Here is a 17,733-nt window from a genome sequence, read left to right as displayed (position 1 = left end):
CCCTTCCTCCCCACCTTCTCTCCCACTGCTCCCTCCCGCCTCCTTCTCTCCCTCCTTCTCCCCACTGCCTCACTCCAATGCAAGGCAGAATGAACAGACTTAAGTCACTGCCAAGGAAGTTGTGTGAATCACACTGTTCCTCAAAATATACAATTGAACTGTTTAAGCTCCTTTTTAAATACTATTTGCAAGTAACAAGAATCTCTACAGTGTTATGGTAGGCATGAAATCATTCTGTGAAAGCACTATTCACAGTTATACATGCATTTGGCAATTACATGAGACCATCGTAGCCACTAATACACAAAACACAGCCTGTTGTGAGACATTCATTTTAATCACATATTTGCCTCCTGTTCAAAATTCACTGGAAAAACCAGCTGGCAACCAACATGGAAAAGGAAGACATGGTTTTCTCCAGTACTTTGCAAACAGAAATACTGGAAGATATAACTGCTTTTACTGAGCTTCACACTCCTTTAGATACTTCAACATGAAAAAAGAAACCCACAATGTTCCTGGATAGAATAAACTGCTAATCTTCTTTTGAAAGAGAGGTTAGGTAGAAGATGAAGTCACAGTGCTGAGAAGGAGAACATTTCTATCATCAACACAAGTAGTTACTGCCTCTTAATTCATTATAAACTTAGGACTCATTACTACAGTACTGAGCTTCGCTCCATACTTGGAAACATATGGCAGCCTGTCTGAAGTATGTAACACACAGAACTTAACCACAGAATCAAACAGAATTAGAGTATTAATAATGTGTTAACTTTTTCACTATCAGAAGAACGGAACTAATGACTGCACTTCAAAGGTCATGAGTCTTCATTTTACCTTAAAGTGACTATATTCAGATTCTTATGCTTTTGATTAGCACATCGAACTACTGCCTAAACTGTTTTCAGATCATCTCCCACCATTATAACTTGATGACTGGAAAGAGTTTACTCTTGATGTGAAATAGTTGAAGGGGAAATAATCTAAAACTATAATTTGAATTAAATTTTAATCCAAATAATATTGATTTGAATATCTTAGAATGCGTTATTTTCAATTCTCTGTGGTCAAATAACTCATTACCAACTTTTTCATATTTTAGATTGGAATTATTCAAGATTAACATTTAGCTATCTCTCTAATTATTAATGTTGTGAAGTAAAAATACATCACTGCCTTAGTGCTTAATTACATTTCAATTTGAATTCATCTTATTTCACTGAACTAATCTTCCTTGGGAATCAGTTTGATTTTTCATTAAAGTATATTGGATTTTAGCATCTTTGCACTCAGGTGAAAAAAATCATTTAAGTATTAGAAAATATTGGTGGCATTCATTGTGTAAATGACAGTAAATGAGAACTCTCTAGTTGAGCAAGAAACAGAAGTGCATAAGCATGACAAGCTTTTGAAGGAAATACTAACAGAAGTACTAACCAATAGAAATGACTCAAGATTTGGTTTCTAGTAACCACCCTGAACAGAGCAACCTTACAGGGCATTAAGGGGCACTGTAGATTGAGAAGGAAATGTTAATTCTCTCCTAATACTCCTAGATAGAATATGATTGCCTATTCAATCCAATTATTTCCCTCATATAAACTCTTCCTCAGCCAAACTCTCTCTCTCCTGCCCCTCTGGCCCATCTCTCCCCTCTCATCTGCCATGAAAAATGACATTTGGAATGCAAAAGTAAATTGCTTGTCAGATGTGGTATAGTCTTCCCTCTCCCTCTCTTTTTTTTTTTTTTTAATACATTCACACATGGTTTAGCGCAGTGAGGCAGAAAACAGGCCACTCAGGTTAAGGGATTACAATTGAACAGCTTTCGTGCTACTGGTTCCCATAGTAATAACTACATTTTACATATTTTCATGTTTGTTTAGCTCTTAGAAATTTGTGCTCCTCTTCATCTGTAAATTAAACAATTCAATTGAATATGTTAGATGTGCTCCATTCCTTTACTCAAACAGTTTATAGAAAACTCAGAGGGTGGTGAACCACTGGAACACGTTGCCCAAGGAGGCAAGGCTGGATGTGGCTCTGGGCAGCCTGGTCTGGTGGTTGGCAACCCTGCCCATGGCAGGGGGGATGAAACCAGATGATCCTTGAAGTCCTTTTCAACCCAGGCCATTCTATGATTCTTTGATTCTATGAAAACTACTGCCAGCATTATGCATCCAACATTCTGTCCAACTGGAAATTCTAAGAAGCATTGCTTATGGATGCACATACATAACAGTAATCAGTATGAAAAGGAGCCTCGCATAAATGTTTAGGTGCAAGAAGAGTTCAGATTATGAAAATATCTAATTTTATACTTCTATTTCCCTATATTCTGATTAGAGAGGATGTCCACATCCAAAACATTATTGACTACTGCCTAAATATTTCAAAAAGACACCAGAGTTGTACTTGAAGAAATCTTTTTTAGAGATGCATTTCTCATCATAATTTACTTTTTCAGTTAAGAGCTAAAGTAACCTATTCAACAGATCATATTATTCATAAAAATCTTTCAACTGTGTCTTCTCCCTTTACACAATGAAATTGTTTCAGATTGATGTGTCAGTAAATAAAGAAACCAGAAAGAATTTCCTATGTTATTCACTACATTTATTTGTCCGTAGAAAGAGACTTCTTCCTTCTTCACTTATTAAATACTAATGAAAATGCAAACATCTGTAAAAATAAACAAAAGAAAACCAGCCAAACAACCACACTAACTTCCGTTCCAGTGCTAACAAGCACTCTGAGTTCTCCTCAAACCGCAGTTGTTAGTATACAAGTCAAGAATCCCTATCTCACAGTGATACTACTGGGAATGATGGCCCTGCAGTAGACTCCTCTTCAGTAACAAGGCTAGTGAGAAACCTCAGTATCAATATGGGCCACCTTGGTCACTTGCACAAGCCAGCTCCAGAAATTAATTCTACATGTGCTGTGATGTGATAGGGCTTTTAGCAAAGTAAAAAACAAACAAACAAACAAACAAAAAACTGTAAGATTTTACGTTTCCTATTGAAAAATGTGATGCTTACTTAAAAATAATCTCAAAAGTGCTGCTTCTTTGCCAGCCATAAATGCAAATAACCCTTGAGTATATTCCTCATTTGCAGTCTCTGTAAGTTAAATCTTACTTCTGAAATCAAACATTTTTCATTCATTCAAGATCAACAAAATTGTTTTGTCCAGTCATATGAAAGTTCATATGTGCAAAATCAATCCCAACACGTGGGGTATCATTTGTCACTGTAAGAAAATCCAAGAGTGAATATAACAAATGAAGGACAATTATTTAAGACAAAGGACAATGCTAACCCAAGTACAAGCTGTCACTGTAAATACTTGCAGTGAAAATCAGATCCTTAACTATTATAAGAAGAATGGTGTTCTGGACTGATGATGTTCTGAAACTTGCCAAACGCATGGAAAGAAATCAATTTTCTAGCAGTCCCTACATGATAATTTTGTATTTGCAACAAAAATCCGTATCTGAAGCTGATCAATGGTCTTTCCCATATACTTCATTAGGGGGCTTCTGTAATTAAAATTATTTTCTTACATTTAGAAATAAACTTTTATACCTGTGAGATCTTCTTTGGAGGAAACCAGTCGAGGAGAGCTGTTACCTGGCTCAATTCTTAATGACAATCTGGAAAAACAAATTTTTAGACAAATTAACAATACCATTTCTCAATAAAAGTTGAAATAAACTGATCAAAGAATTATTTCAGCATTGGTAAGCAGCAATTTTACCTTGCTGGAAGTGTAATTTATTTGGTCAACATGGAAACATTTACTTAATAAATCCATCACAAAACAGTCTGACTTTTATTCAGCCCATGTAAGCATTCAGCTTTTCCTTTCTATAATGATGCAATTATCAAGGCATTCCTCGTGAAATTTAAGCTAGGACATTCTTATACTTCTTTCAGTGACCAGAATATTTGACAAAACCAAATAAGCTCTACTTTCACAGAATTACCTGTACTATACTATTTTTCATTCTTGAGGAGAAGAAAAGGGGGAAGATAAAGCAAAAAGGAAGACCTATGTTTTTAACAAGGTTCTAGAAATAGGTTTGGTATCTTTATACAACCCACAAAGCATTAGTGCAGTGTACTTAGCTTAAAAGTTCACTGAAACAGCAATGGTTTTCAATGCTACCAAATGAGATTACATGACTCCCTGATTGTTACATCCTCAGAAAACATAAAGATTGATGATTATGTTTATCTGTTTAGTTAAAGTACACTCTGAAATCTTCAGCTCTTGTGAAGTTTGACAGTTTGGTCATTAACTTCATTAATGACAGAATTCTACAATTTTTTCAGAATAACAAAGAATGGAATTTAGCTATTTATAGTATGAAAAATGAGTATGTGTTAGAATAATAATAATGAAAGCCTAAATTTGAGCTTTGGTAAGTATAAAATACTCATATTGACATGTTTAACACTAAATTATTTTTAAAAAGAGGATTCATTCTGACAATTAATTGTCATTCCTGGTCCTTCTCCCCTGTTCCCTCTCTCCCCTACAAGGCTGAAAACAATCAAGATTTTTATTTCATAGCAGAGATACTGACAGTCAGGACAGCTTTCAACAGCCTTGACTTAATTGTCACCATCCAAATTAATTTCTGGTGTTCCTCTGACATTGCATTTCCCACAGAGAGGCACGGGCTATCTATACGCACATACGTCTTCAACTGCTCTCATCTGGATATGTACGTATACAGTTACGCTAGCAGCGTAAGCAATCTCCTCCAAATAGCACTCACAGAGTCAGAATCTTTGGCACCTCACACACTTGGTGTTATACTACCAATAGGTCAATGCAAACTTCGACAACCGATGTATTTACCAACAAATAACAGTCATACCCATCACATACCAAATTATAATCTCCCAGTTTACTGCTCCTAGTCACAGATTGATAGAACTGCCCAGGTTGGAAAAGACCTCAGAAGATCATCTGGTCTAACATTTCATCAAAAAGGGTGTCTATTTAGATGAGATTATCTAGCACTCTATTCTATCTCATCTTGAAAATCTCCAGCAATGGGGACTCTACATTGTTCCTGGGGCAGCTGTTCCAGTGATTGATTGTTCTCACTGTAAAAATTTCTTTCTTACAATGAAATAAACATAATACCCAAAGACATCTACCATTACAAATAAAAAACAATCTTTATTCCAACATGTCAAATAAACAACCCCAAAATCATTAAAACTTTCTCTTTTTTTTGTGTTCATATGATCAGAAATTCATCTTACTGTATTCATTCAATATCACAGCATTGTTAGAATTACTCTGTTTTCAGGAATTCTTTTCAAAAACAAAATGTTTGCTTTACCTGGGGGAGAAAGTCTGGTCTTAGAGCAAAGTCTAAGACAGAGAAGCAAAAATTATAAAATTCCAACATTTGGAAATAATACAGCAAGGATTCAGGTAAGATACACTTCAGGACAAATCCTAGATATTAACCTGGGAAACTGCACATTAGAAACTAAAATTCCTAAGCTGAGGGATTAGTAGTAACGATTTAAGTTAAACGTAAAACTAGAAGTAAAATAGCTGGGAGAAAAAAAACCCATGAGCATACAACGTTACTGAATTAAAAAAGACAGTTTATCATAGGGAATCAAGACAAAGCTTTTAAATAAGAAAGCATAGGAAGCATAGAGCGCATCCTCAGTAAATTCGCACATGACACATAAGGAGAATGGCTGACACCACAGGGCCACCCCAGCAAACACTGACAAACAGGAGAGGTGGGCTAACAAAAAAACTCTTGAAGTTCAACAGTGGGATGCGTGCTCATTCCTTGCACCTGGGACAAAACAGCTCCAGGCACCAGGACATGATGTGGGCCACCTCACTGGAAAGCAGCTTGGCAGAATAGGTCCTGGGAGTTCTGATAGACACCTAGTTGAACATGGGGTAGCAGTGTGCCCTTACCACTAAGGCGGCTAACAGTATTTTTGGTTGCACTGAGCTAAGTATTGCCAACAGGCCAGAGGTGATCTTTCCTTTCTACTCAGCATTCATGAAGCAGCACCTGAAGTACTGCGTTCAGTTCTGGGCCCCCTCAGTTCAAGAGACAGCTGGATATACTGAAAAAGTCCAGTGGGGGGCCACCAAGATAAACAAGGACCTGGAGCACCTCTCCTGGGAGGAGAGGCTGAGAGAGCAGAGACTGTTCAGAGAGCATCTTACCAATGTACATAAGTATCTGTAGAGAGGGTGCAAAGAGGACAGAGCTCTTTATGAAGGGCCTACTGCCAGGACAAGAAGCAACGGGCACAAACTGGAACACTAGAGATTCCTTCAGGAATCTTTTCTTTACTGCATGGGTGACAGAGCACTGGCACAGCAAGCCCAGACAAACAGTGGATTCCCCTCACTGGACTGTCCTAGGCACACTGCTCTTGTGATGCTGCTTGATGAAGAGTTGGGCCAGATGGCCTCCAGAGCTCCCTTCCAACCTTATCGATTCTATGCGTGCTTTGCTCCTGTACAGTAAAAAGATGAAGAAAATATATGTTGTCTGGAAAAAAAAAGTCTGTTTCTCAAAATATTTTTCTGGAACATGTAAGAGTCAGTCTGCTCTGTAATCTTCACCTCTACCCCATGACTTCTTAACGAACATTCTATTATTAAGTGCTGCCATATAGCTCATTTAAAAATAACTTTACTGATCAACAGGAAATATTGCTGAAAATCAAACAGGTAGCTAGTCTTGAATACCGTTCCTTTTCATGAGGTTAAGTTCTCCAGTACAAGTCGAAACCACTGCTAGGACACAGAAGTTACTTTTACTCAATTTTCCTAGTAATAAGCAAGTGAGTAAGTACAGCACAGAGAGTGAGACAAGTCCTACATCCTTGTATATGAGCAATATATTTAACTGATCCATGAAGAGGCTGGCTGAAACTTATTCATCTTTCTTGAGACAGGGAAGATTAAGCTGCAGTGAAGTACTACAGTCCTCAAAGCAGTTACTCTGTATTTCTGACCAACAGTTGTTTATGCAGTAAAATTGGTGTGAAACACATTGGTCTGGAACACTTTGGACTACCTGTGTAGCACTTGAACTGTAGGTCCAACAATTTCCAGAAGTTCCTCTATACCTGAGTATGTCCTACGGAAGAAGCACCCAAGTCACAACTCAAGTCACAAGTTGATCCATATGGCCACTGGGTCATTAGAGCTATCAGACTAACAGCAAAGGCATCCTCCTACCCCAGCCTTACACAATCACTCCTGATGGCAAAGGTCCAGGAAATACAGCTGTCTGTGAGGCCTACTTAAGATGGACTGTGGCCAGAGTTCACTGTGGTAAGTACTAGTATTTAAAGCACCTGTTAGACAACTCCTCTTACTGTGATATCAAAAGCATTGAGATGCAGCTGGTATTTTTATATAGTCTTCATAGTTAGGAGTCAGTATAATGTTTTAATTGTCTATTAATTCCTCTTGGATGCTCTTCTATAGATCCTGCCTATCTGAACCAAAGCTCCATCTGCTTTTTATGGAAATTGTCTTATATAGTATATTGGAATATCAATGTCTTGTAAATATGCTCTAAATAATTGAATTATTTTTTACAGAGAACATCCTACAGAACATTTCAATCCTGTCTGTCCTGTCCAGGTGACACTGCAATACAAATAAGTCTTCACTAAGACTTCACTGTCTAATCAATAGTGTATATTAACAAAAATTCATTCAGAAAGACATACTAACAAACATATGTATAGCCCAATACACATGCTGCCAGCTCTGCCACTTAAATTTGCCACTTGAAAAATTCATATATTAAAGCTGATGCTGTAAATGCACTGCTTTACTACTGAGAGAAATGGCAAAAGCTTTCATGTCTCATTTCATCTAGATGGGCCAAATCCTGAAATGCTTATACATGCAAACTCTTCTGTAATTATAACATGTCCTGAATAGCACTGGAATTCTGGGCCTGGATTTCTTTATGGCTGTCAATAAGGCACAGTCTTAGTTATGTCTCCTTTTTCTAGATGTCCTTGATTACAGTAAAGTAACACTGATGGAAGAACAGGGGTGGAAGATTAAGTAATAAGGTGCCTTTTTGTCCAGTCAAGGACCAAGGATAAGCACAAAGAATACCAGGCCTGCCCTAATGATTCTGAAAGTTCAGCAAAAAGAATCATTCTGGAACCTCTGCAAGGTTGTTTGGATACTGCTGTCTAGCTCAGGGAAAAACTGCACACCTGAGGACAAGCAGTCTTCTCACATCACTTCTTACACTCTTAGAGGAAGAAGAAGATTCTGCAGCAGTTGCATCACGGTATTTCTCAAGCCTGCTGATTCTTGGTGATTTCCTGAGAAAACTATGATTATCAGTATACAACTGACATATGTGGATATTACTGGACAGAATCCTGATGCTTTGGTTCCTATTTTTGCCCCCTTAGTCACATAACCAGCAAACACTGTCAATTTCTTATCTTCTATGGAGAACTGTATACGGGCTAAGCAAAAAAAAATCTCTTATTTACAGGATGTGACATCATTGTTAGGGGTTTTCTGGAGTACTCCTGCTTGCTGACAAGCATAAACCTAAAGCAAGCAATTGGACTGGCACAAAAATTGTAGAGAAAAGCTTTGTTTATATAAAGTGGCTGCCAAATTCTTCTTCTCAGTGTAACTGAAGTTCTCATTTGGTGAAACGTGTGTTGGGATCCTGCCAATACATTTAGGGCAACTATCTAAGCTTCTCTCCAGGACAGCCTGGTTGTAAGACAGTTCTGTTCTTCCTGCCAAAAATCAAGCATAGATCTCTTTAGAGTACACAAATGCTGTCTCTAGCTCAAAATGAGAGGTCACCAAAAGAGAGGGGGTAGAAAATTCTTTTCCATTATAAAAACTTTGTGCTCAGCCTTTTTAAGGCATTCAGTTCCTTCTGGCATGAGACCACAAAATGCTACGAAGAGAGAAAATGTTGTTAGGGACAATTGAGAGGAAATATGAAATCAAATACTCAAGAAAAACCAGAAAATTGTTATCAAAATACACAGGCAGAAGAATAACAGGAGATCTCTTTAAGGCAGATGTAATGACTTTTGACAAATGCAGACACTAATCTAAAACTTGGATGAAACAGACATGGCAGAATAAGGTAAAGGTCCTCCAATACAGAGAAATGCATACCAACTGCAGCAGCATGTATGATAAGAATCAAAACTTTCCTTCTTTTTAATGCCTCATGAAATCAATCCAGTTTCTCCTAGTCAAGCCTAGAAAGAAAACTGCTAAATTTGATTGAAATATCCTCTTGAACTTAAAAATGTACAAACAAAAGTACTTAATAACCTGTAAGATACATCAGTTATGGCAGATATGTTCCAGCATTATCAGCAAGACCGCTACTAATATTAAAATTATTTTCAAATTTAAACTGAAATTCTCAGGACTTGTAGTTTCTACAAATATTATGTTATGGAACAATAAACACATAGAAACCACTTGATTAATCTATTTTTACCAAGATATTAAAGTTAACAAAAGTCATTGTATACGCAGTGTTAACACTGATACACCATAAAGAAAGTCCATCTAAAAAAATCAAATCAAGCAACATAACCAGTTTCTTGCATACAGTCCAGGAGATTTAAATCACAGCCTACAGTTAATACGCATCCTGGACTGCCTGACCTTTTCACAAGGCTGTGCACAATGCAAACGTTCAGTGTGCCTGTGCTGTATAAGGCATTTTTATTCATACACAATATCATGAGACTGAAGAAAAGGGAGGACGTATGCTTTCTACCATCAGTACTCTGATAGGATTCTAACTCTACGAAGCCAATAATGTTTGCTATGATAACATCATACTACCTTTGTTTCAAGTCGTTTTCCTACAGAAACATCTTTATTCTTATTATCTATGATTAATTGAACACAAAAGCACATACCCATCAAAACTACAGCCAAGCATGTATTTTGTAGTGAACTACCAATGCTAGTTCAGATTCTTTTACTGAAATTTGCTGGAGTTTACCCAGGAACAAGCAATGGGACAAATTTTGGAATATTTTCACTCCATTTAATTTATGTTCTGATAATACTCAGAGCAGCTGTTATACCACTTCGAAAAGATTGCATTGTCTGAATGGTTTCACTTTTAGAATTATTCTCTCAGGAAAAGCAAAGTCCTGCAAACATTTATCCCAAGAATCTACACAATTGCCTGAGGAATAGTATTGTATGTGCAACGATCTGGACCAGAGCTAAGTAGAAGAGCTTTGACAACTGAACTTATCAACAAATATAACTATGTTCAGAAACAAACAGAAAGGGAAATAACTTGTCTCATGCTATACACAGGTGTTCTGGAGTTTTTTGGTCTCTATTATGGCAACAACATTTTCAACCTGAACTACCTCAGTAGGATGTTGTATTTGTGTGACAGCAATGTCAGCTATGACTGCGGAGAAGAAGAATGACTACAGTAGGTCATTCTTTATGCTGGTATATGCCTGACACTGAGAACTGCATAAACAAGAATTGCAAAAAGGTGAGCAGGTCTAGGGAAGTAATTCTGCCCTTGTACTCGGGACTGGAGAGGCCCCACCTCAAGTACTGTGTGTTCAGTTTTGGGCACCTCAATACAGAAAGGACATGGAGGTGCTGGAGCAGGTCCAAAGAAGGGCAACAAGGCTGGAGAGAGGCCTGGAAGATATGCCCTACAAGGAGTGACTGAAGGAACTGGGTCTGTTCAGTCTGGGGAAGAGGAGGCTGAGGGGAGACCTTATTGCTCTTCAAATACCTGATAGGAGATTGCAGTGAGAGCAGGGTTGGTCTCTTCTCACTGGTGACAGGATGATTAGTCTGCTCTTCTGCCTTCACAGATGCCAACTGGTCGTATTCACTGCATTAACTGATCAGGTTTCAACTCAAACTTATTTAGTAATTTGTCTCTTTCCTCCACATAAGAATCCATTCCAGAATTCTATTACTCTGGTAGTAAGACACCACACTTCAACATTTATAATTTTTTTTTATTAATTCATCCTTGTGATACCATTCACCCTACTGTATTTATATACTGTGATTCTATTACCTAAAGTTCTGTTTTTCCAGGCTTTCCTTAAATCTGTTGTTAGAAGACAGACTTTATTCTCTTTAGCACAATGGTATTTTTGTTGAAAGCCATTCCAAGCAGATGTCCAGAAATTCATATAGAACACCATGTAATGTATCACTAGCTTCTTTGTGAAACAGTATTAACAATTTAATTTTTCCTAGAACACTCTATTTGATAGAGAGTAAATATTATTTGTATTTTCCTGGCAGTATTTCAGAATTTTTGTGTCACTATTGTTACAGTCATTAAACTAACTGATTCTTCCTAAGTGATGTTCCTCTCAACTTCTACTTCAGCGAACTCTTCCAATACTTTCATTATTATATGGTCTAAGTACACACACATTTTGAGTCAAGATATTAGCTGAAATATTTAATAACTCTGGTAACAAGATCAGTTTTAAAAAACAAACTTTCTCTCTAAAATGTATTTTACAATCTTCCATACCGACTGTATGGGAACCATTAGGTCATGGCCTGAACCAGTGACTGAGCACCTGGTGAAGGGATGTAGCCAGCCCTGGGAGCACAGGTGAAGCAATTTACCTGTGTGACCAAACCCTGGGTCCATCCCTCCCTAACCACATTAAAGAGAAGCATCTCTACTCAGAGACCATCTCCTTTGGATTATTTGGTGAGACCTGATCCTCAGATGGAGGGGTAAGTGTTTCCTTTTTTATTACCAGATTGCGACTTCTACCTTTCTTGGGTGATCTGAAACTGGTTTAAAGCCACCATATTTGCTACCACTTATCCATACACCACTGTTAAATTACCAAACATCTGGTCACTTCAAACACTTAATTCTGCTCAACTAAACAGAGGTACTCTGTTTATCAACAGGTAATTATATAGCATTGCAGCTGTCTTGATTGAGTTACTTAAAATCTTAGCTGCAAGGTTTTAAAACCAACACACTTTATGTTGTCTGCTTCACACCACTGCAGTAGTTGTCTCTCTCACAAACCCCATAAACTTCCAAGTTAATATCTGAAGTACCAGCTTAATAAAAAGAGTAATTTGAATTTGGGAGATGTCTTTTATGTAATACTTACAATAGCACAGAGTAAATCCTGGACATCTTTAGAGATAGCTTCGGTGTTCCTGAACAAAATTTCCAGAATATAATCGTTATGTAGCAGAATGAGGACTAGACCTTCACCTGCTTTTAAAAAGCTATTTCATTTTGGAAATCTAGACACAGTCATTAATGGCAATAATCATTCTGAGTATTATTTAGGCATCTTGGTATTATCAACTCTGATAACATGATATGAAGTACTCCAGACAAACCCCACGGCATCTTCTGTCAACAGTTTCTTGCTGAAGCACAAATCAAATTAACATTCATGTGTTGTTTCCTTTAAATTTTCCAAAACTAAATGAAAGAATATTACTTACTTATAATTGTCATCTTCCACAAATTTCTGAAGTTCCTCAATGTAACGGACAGACTTCAAATACTTTTGTACATGGGGTAGCGTTGTAAGATGTTCTGTAGAGTGTTAAAACAAGATGAATATTCACCTAATTCACAATAAATGATTCTCTTTTTTTTCTGGTTCTCATGATTATCTTAATAGAAAGAGAGGATGTGAACTTTCCAATATAATAAATAAGGCAAAACCATTACTTGAAGAGGTCTTTAAAGATTTGACTGAGCAGAAGTGATGCTCAGTTGTTAAAGAAAACAGATCAGATACATGCCACCATCATAACACCTGGAGGATTTTATCATATGCTATCTCAGAAGTGGAAAAGAGTTTCTATCATGTAAGCCCTGCTTGAATTTTGTACTGATTGTTTTGGGGGAAATCAAAGCCTGCAGCAATGGCTCTTACTGATTTTCATATGCGTGAAGTTTAAAAAGTTAAAAAATTAAACAGTTTAATAGAGAATTTAACAGTAGTTGTATTGAAATATTTGTATTTCATTATTTTCATCATGACACTAACAACAAAATGATAATGAAATTGACATATTGCACACTCCAAAAACATCATATCTACTAGAAAGGAAAAATAAAGGTGTACTTCCTACTGATTGCTGGTACTGTCAGCCATACTTGGAAATATGCCATTTGTAGTCCATACACAGCAGTAAATGCTGCAAAATTATGTTACAGTTCTTGCAGTTTAGAATATATGCTCATTTGCCTAATTGTGTCCAACTGTACTGATCTTATCCTCTTGTGTTGCCTTTACATAGGTTAGAAACCCCTTATCGTGTTGTTAAAGACACTTTAGTTAAGACTTAATAGGAGTAAAAAAATAAAATATTACCAACCATAGTTACAGGAGACTTGCAGATCAGCTATTATTCGGAGAATATTGTTCATTTGATTGGATCTTTGTTCATTTTCCATAATGCTGCCTGAAGCAGGATATGCAGAATCAATGTAGATTAAGTCGAAGAGATAAATTCCTGAAACAAACAAATCAATCAACCCACTGATCTGGCGTTTCATATAGAAAATGTTGCACAATTGTTAATGAGCAAAATGACCAGCAACTATTGACCACCACCATCATTAAATACAGGATTCATCTGTTCAAGCATGTCACAGCTTGTGTTATAATTCTATAATATGTCTTTAGAAAAAGGACTGAACAGGTTTTGCTCTTGCACACTTCTGTAGGCTGATGTCTACTATGAAAAATTTGCAGACCCATAACCAATGAACACGAGAACTTAACTTAGCATTTTTGGCTTTTCAGTAAATCCCTTATCATGTGTAAGCAATCTACTGCCAACATCCTCTGGTGTAAGTAAGAGCACTACTGGTATCTTCTTGTTTGTTTACAGTTAGTTTCCATTCCATCTTTCAAAGTCAGCTAAGAACTTCCTCTGGAATGCATGATAAAATCATAGCTGTGTGGGAGAACTGTGTTGCAATCTGCAAGAACAGCACTGAAGTGCGCTGTATCTCACAGATGCAGGGCTGTCTCAGACACAGAACCTGCCCGTGCAGCCTTGCAAGGTGAGTGGGACAAGCACCTTATCCCTTCTGCGACAAAGCTTTTCAGAAACATCTGTGTTCAAATAGTCTGAACAGAAATTACTGCAGCTATTACTACTGTGTCAAAAACATTACCTCAGTCTGACTTTTCTTTAAAGGATTGTTCTGACATTTAGGGTCAGCTAAAAGTCAAAATTTAAACTAATATATTCCTAAACTATTATATAAGAGAATAGTGAAGCTCGTTTCTTTTTTGCATAACCAAGAAAGGAATATTCTTTTCAAAGGAAAATAACTTGTGCAGCATAAAATTCTCCCATATTTCCATATCACATTTTCCATATCAGATTTTCCACGCTCTTTTTTGAGTATTTATATAATTAATGACTTTTTTTCCCCTCAAGTTTTCTTGCCCTGCCTCAAAAAGAGCACTCTGTTTCAGGAAAAGAGCTAGCTGGCTCAGTTGCTCTTCCAGCTTCAGCACATTACATTCTCTCAAATTCCAGCAATTAAAGCAACAGGAAATGCGATTGTGCTAGTCAAGCAGAATTTTCTCAAAATGAAGGAAAGCCACTACAATAAATTGAATGGAGCGTGTCTAAGCAACACACTCCTCTCTGGAAGAACTTTAGTATGCTTGCATTAATTACTAATAATCTTTGGAAGTGTATAAAGTTCGTGCAGTGAGAACAAATGATTTTTCATGTTACCACCTGATAGTAAGTATGCCTCAAACTTACACATTCAAAGAAAAAAAATTAAGATTTCCATTTGGGAAAATATAAATTCTTACCTGAAATTAAAAAGTTATTATGAGTTCTCTAGTGCTCAGTTATGTACTACTATCATCTACAGCAATAAGTTACAAATCAGCAGCAAGAGTCAATGGAATTCAAGAAAAGCCATGTGGCTTACTGAAGTTTGGTCCTTTACAGTTCATGAAAAACAGATCAGGCAATTTTGTTAGATTTACACAAATACCAAGTATCTGCACAAGCACAATCTCCTTCATACGTTGAGTTCACCTGACACTTCATTAATATGTAGTTTTATAGTTCAGATTCAGACTTGCTGTGGAATTCTACATATATCAAGATCTGCAGGATCTGCACTAACTTTTCTCTTGTCACTTAGGAATAGAATCACAGAGCAGTTTGATTTGGAAGGGACCTTTAAGATCATCTAGTTCCAACCCCCCTACTATAGGCAGGGACACCTCCCTCTAGATCAGGTTGCTCACAACCCCATCCAGCCTAGCCTTAAAAGCTTCCAGGGAGAAGATATCTACAGCCTCTCTGGGCAACCTTTTCCAGTGTCTTTATGGAGATCTCTTGCAAGGATTTTTCTCACTAGCTTGCTCTTTGTCTGATTCTTCAGATATCTGACAAGCTGATAAGTAAGGAGTTCATTGGGTCACACATTGGATTATGTCCAGCATCAGCCAGGTTGTAAGCGCCTACCTTATTTCTTTCACTTAAGCCTATTCATGCATGTATTCTAGAAAATCCTTCCACTGCTTAGGGACTAGTAGATAAACAAATTATACAAACTGTTATAGAAAAATGAAGAAATAGACAGAAAAGCAGTGAAAAGCAGTAATAAATTCAATTCATTCTGAACTGTTAATGTTTTGCTGGGAAACCATAAGGCTATAACTAAACTGTCTCCTAATCTTATACAAACCATCCAGTATGGGCCAGGGAAGACTGCATACTTATCTGTTCTGTCCATGAGTCAGTAAAGAGTGCTTCAGTGGACACTGTTAATTTCAGAATATTACCAGGGGGAAAAAAAAAAATTAATCCTTGTAAATGAGTGGACTATAGTTGGATTAACAACACATAAACCAACTGGCATTACCTCTCTGGAGTAGAAAAAAAAAAGATAAAAGACAGTTACAAATTGGGTTAAGTTTTACAGTCTAGTTTAGCTTCCTTCACTGGCCCAGAAAAATCTTACAATATTTCTTCCCATGTTAAAATTGCTCTCTCCTGAGGAGATAATATTTCTTACAGATACACAAGGAGTTTGCAAAGTGGAGGTTCATATGACTACCTTAACACTTCAAGCTTATAAGAAATTTGGGGTATTTGCTGCTTGCTAAAAAACATTCTGAATTTGTTGTCAGTTTTCATTTCTACATACTTCTACCTCTAGAATGACAGAACTCAGTACCATTGTTGAAAATGTATCTAACTTTTAAATGACAGACACTCAATGGAAGAGGGAGTGACTGAGTTTGGTCTTTATACTTGAAGTATCGTCCTGTTAATTAACTTACAGCAGCATATTTCAGCTGTGTCTACACACTTGCAAACTGCGAAAAATAAAGTTTTCACTTAAGAAAAATAGGTCAGTAGGCCAACATAGTTACTTTTGTATTTTTACTGTGGGTAGTAATTTAAATCTTAAGAGATCACAGCCAATTCCCCAGTATATTGTCTACTGGTAACTATAAAGGAGTTATTGCTGCTGGGTTGTGGTGCTTGCTAACATCTTAACGTGACATTAGAAACCAATAGTATTACTCTTTCCACTTAGCATTTTTGAAGTGTTACCTAATTTCCACATCTCTCTCTCCAGCTTTGCAGGAAAACTAGCAGTCTCTGTTCAGTCTGTCAGTGAACTGCATGTCCATCTACTCTATAAATAGCCTATTAAATGACTTGAACTTGACTCTTTAAAAAAAATAACCTTGAATAAATCACTGCTCCACATGGCACAGTGTGGGTTCTCCCTAGCATGGTCTGACTATAGCCTGTCTCGCTTCTGTACGCCTTCATGAGGGCAATCAGTGGCATTGCAAACTCTTCCATATACATGATGCGATGATAGGGATAGATAAGAATCAACCTATTTTGCTCAGAGAAAATACAAAATTATTCCTCTCAGCAAAAGACTTCTAGACCTGTCTCTGAAAGGGAAGACTCAGCTTTGCACTATGCCAAAGAAAACACAAACCACTAGCTTTTCAAATATTGGCTTATATTTGTGCTACTGTGCACAGAAAAGACTTTCAAAGATGTGAAACCATCGGGATACTTTCCAGAGGGTGAGCTCATGGGCAGCTGCTTCCACAGGCAAAACATTTTCCAGTGATATTGACTTTTCTCCATTGTCACTAAAATCAATTTTGCAGCTGGTTATTGCACGTGGCGAATACTGTATTCATTAGTTTGTGGCATCATGGAAATAACAACACAGGAAAAGCATGGCTCAGTAATCTATAATTAAATTCATCAATGAAAATTACAGTGTGTAAAGAAGAGAGATTACTTTTAAATTGACAAAAAAAGAACTATAATACCTAGCTCTTAAATTTTTACTCTAGAGCTCAACCAAAGCAGTAATATTACCAACAGTTTAAAATTTTAGGGAAACTGAAATACAACACACAACAGAAAAGTGAACTTGAAATGCAGTAGTGAGTGCAGCCAGATCATGCATTTTGAGCATTCCATCTACCAGAGAGCAACTTTCAAAGTTAAGTTGTTTTGAAAAGCTTTTTTCCCACACACAGTATTGAAGTTTTACCATACTAAGTAAAGCAGGGGACAAAGAGAAAGCTACTTATCAATTGACTAACTGGTTGAAAGTCGAAATCACTACAGTCAGCAGTCTGTAAAACCAAAGATGCCATT

The 17,733-nt window shown here is 37.0% G+C and overlaps 1 protein-coding gene across 25 annotated transcripts in view; it reads right to left on the bottom strand.

Annotated features, from left to right (window-relative positions):
• The window catches only part of RALGPS1 (Ral GEF with PH domain and SH3 binding motif 1), a 90,535-nt gene that overhangs the window by 21,134 nt on the left and 51,668 nt on the right, over positions 1-17,733 (bottom strand). For all 25 annotated transcript variants that reach the window (XR_006931679.1, XR_006931680.1, XR_005840416.2 and 22 more), the window contains 3 exons: positions 13,420-13,557; positions 12,535-12,628; positions 3,591-3,658 (listed from right to left, as the gene is read on the bottom strand). Coding sequence is in view for 6 of the 25 variants with exons in the window: in XM_040649157.2 (XP_040505091.1) it covers positions 3,591-3,658; positions 12,535-12,628; positions 13,420-13,557 (300 nt within the window). In the remaining 19 variants the exon portion in view is untranslated. The remainder of the gene's footprint in view (positions 1-3,590; positions 3,659-12,534; positions 12,629-13,419; positions 13,558-17,733) is intronic.

Source organism: Gallus gallus, chromosome 17 (assembly GCF_016699485.2).
Source record: "Gallus gallus isolate bGalGal1 chromosome 17, bGalGal1.mat.broiler.GRCg7b, whole genome shotgun sequence".
NCBI classification, from domain to species: domain Eukaryota; kingdom Metazoa; phylum Chordata; class Aves; order Galliformes; family Phasianidae; genus Gallus; species Gallus gallus.
The sequence above is the reverse complement of the archived record's forward strand: the minus strand, read 5'-3'. Positions and strand labels throughout refer to the sequence as shown.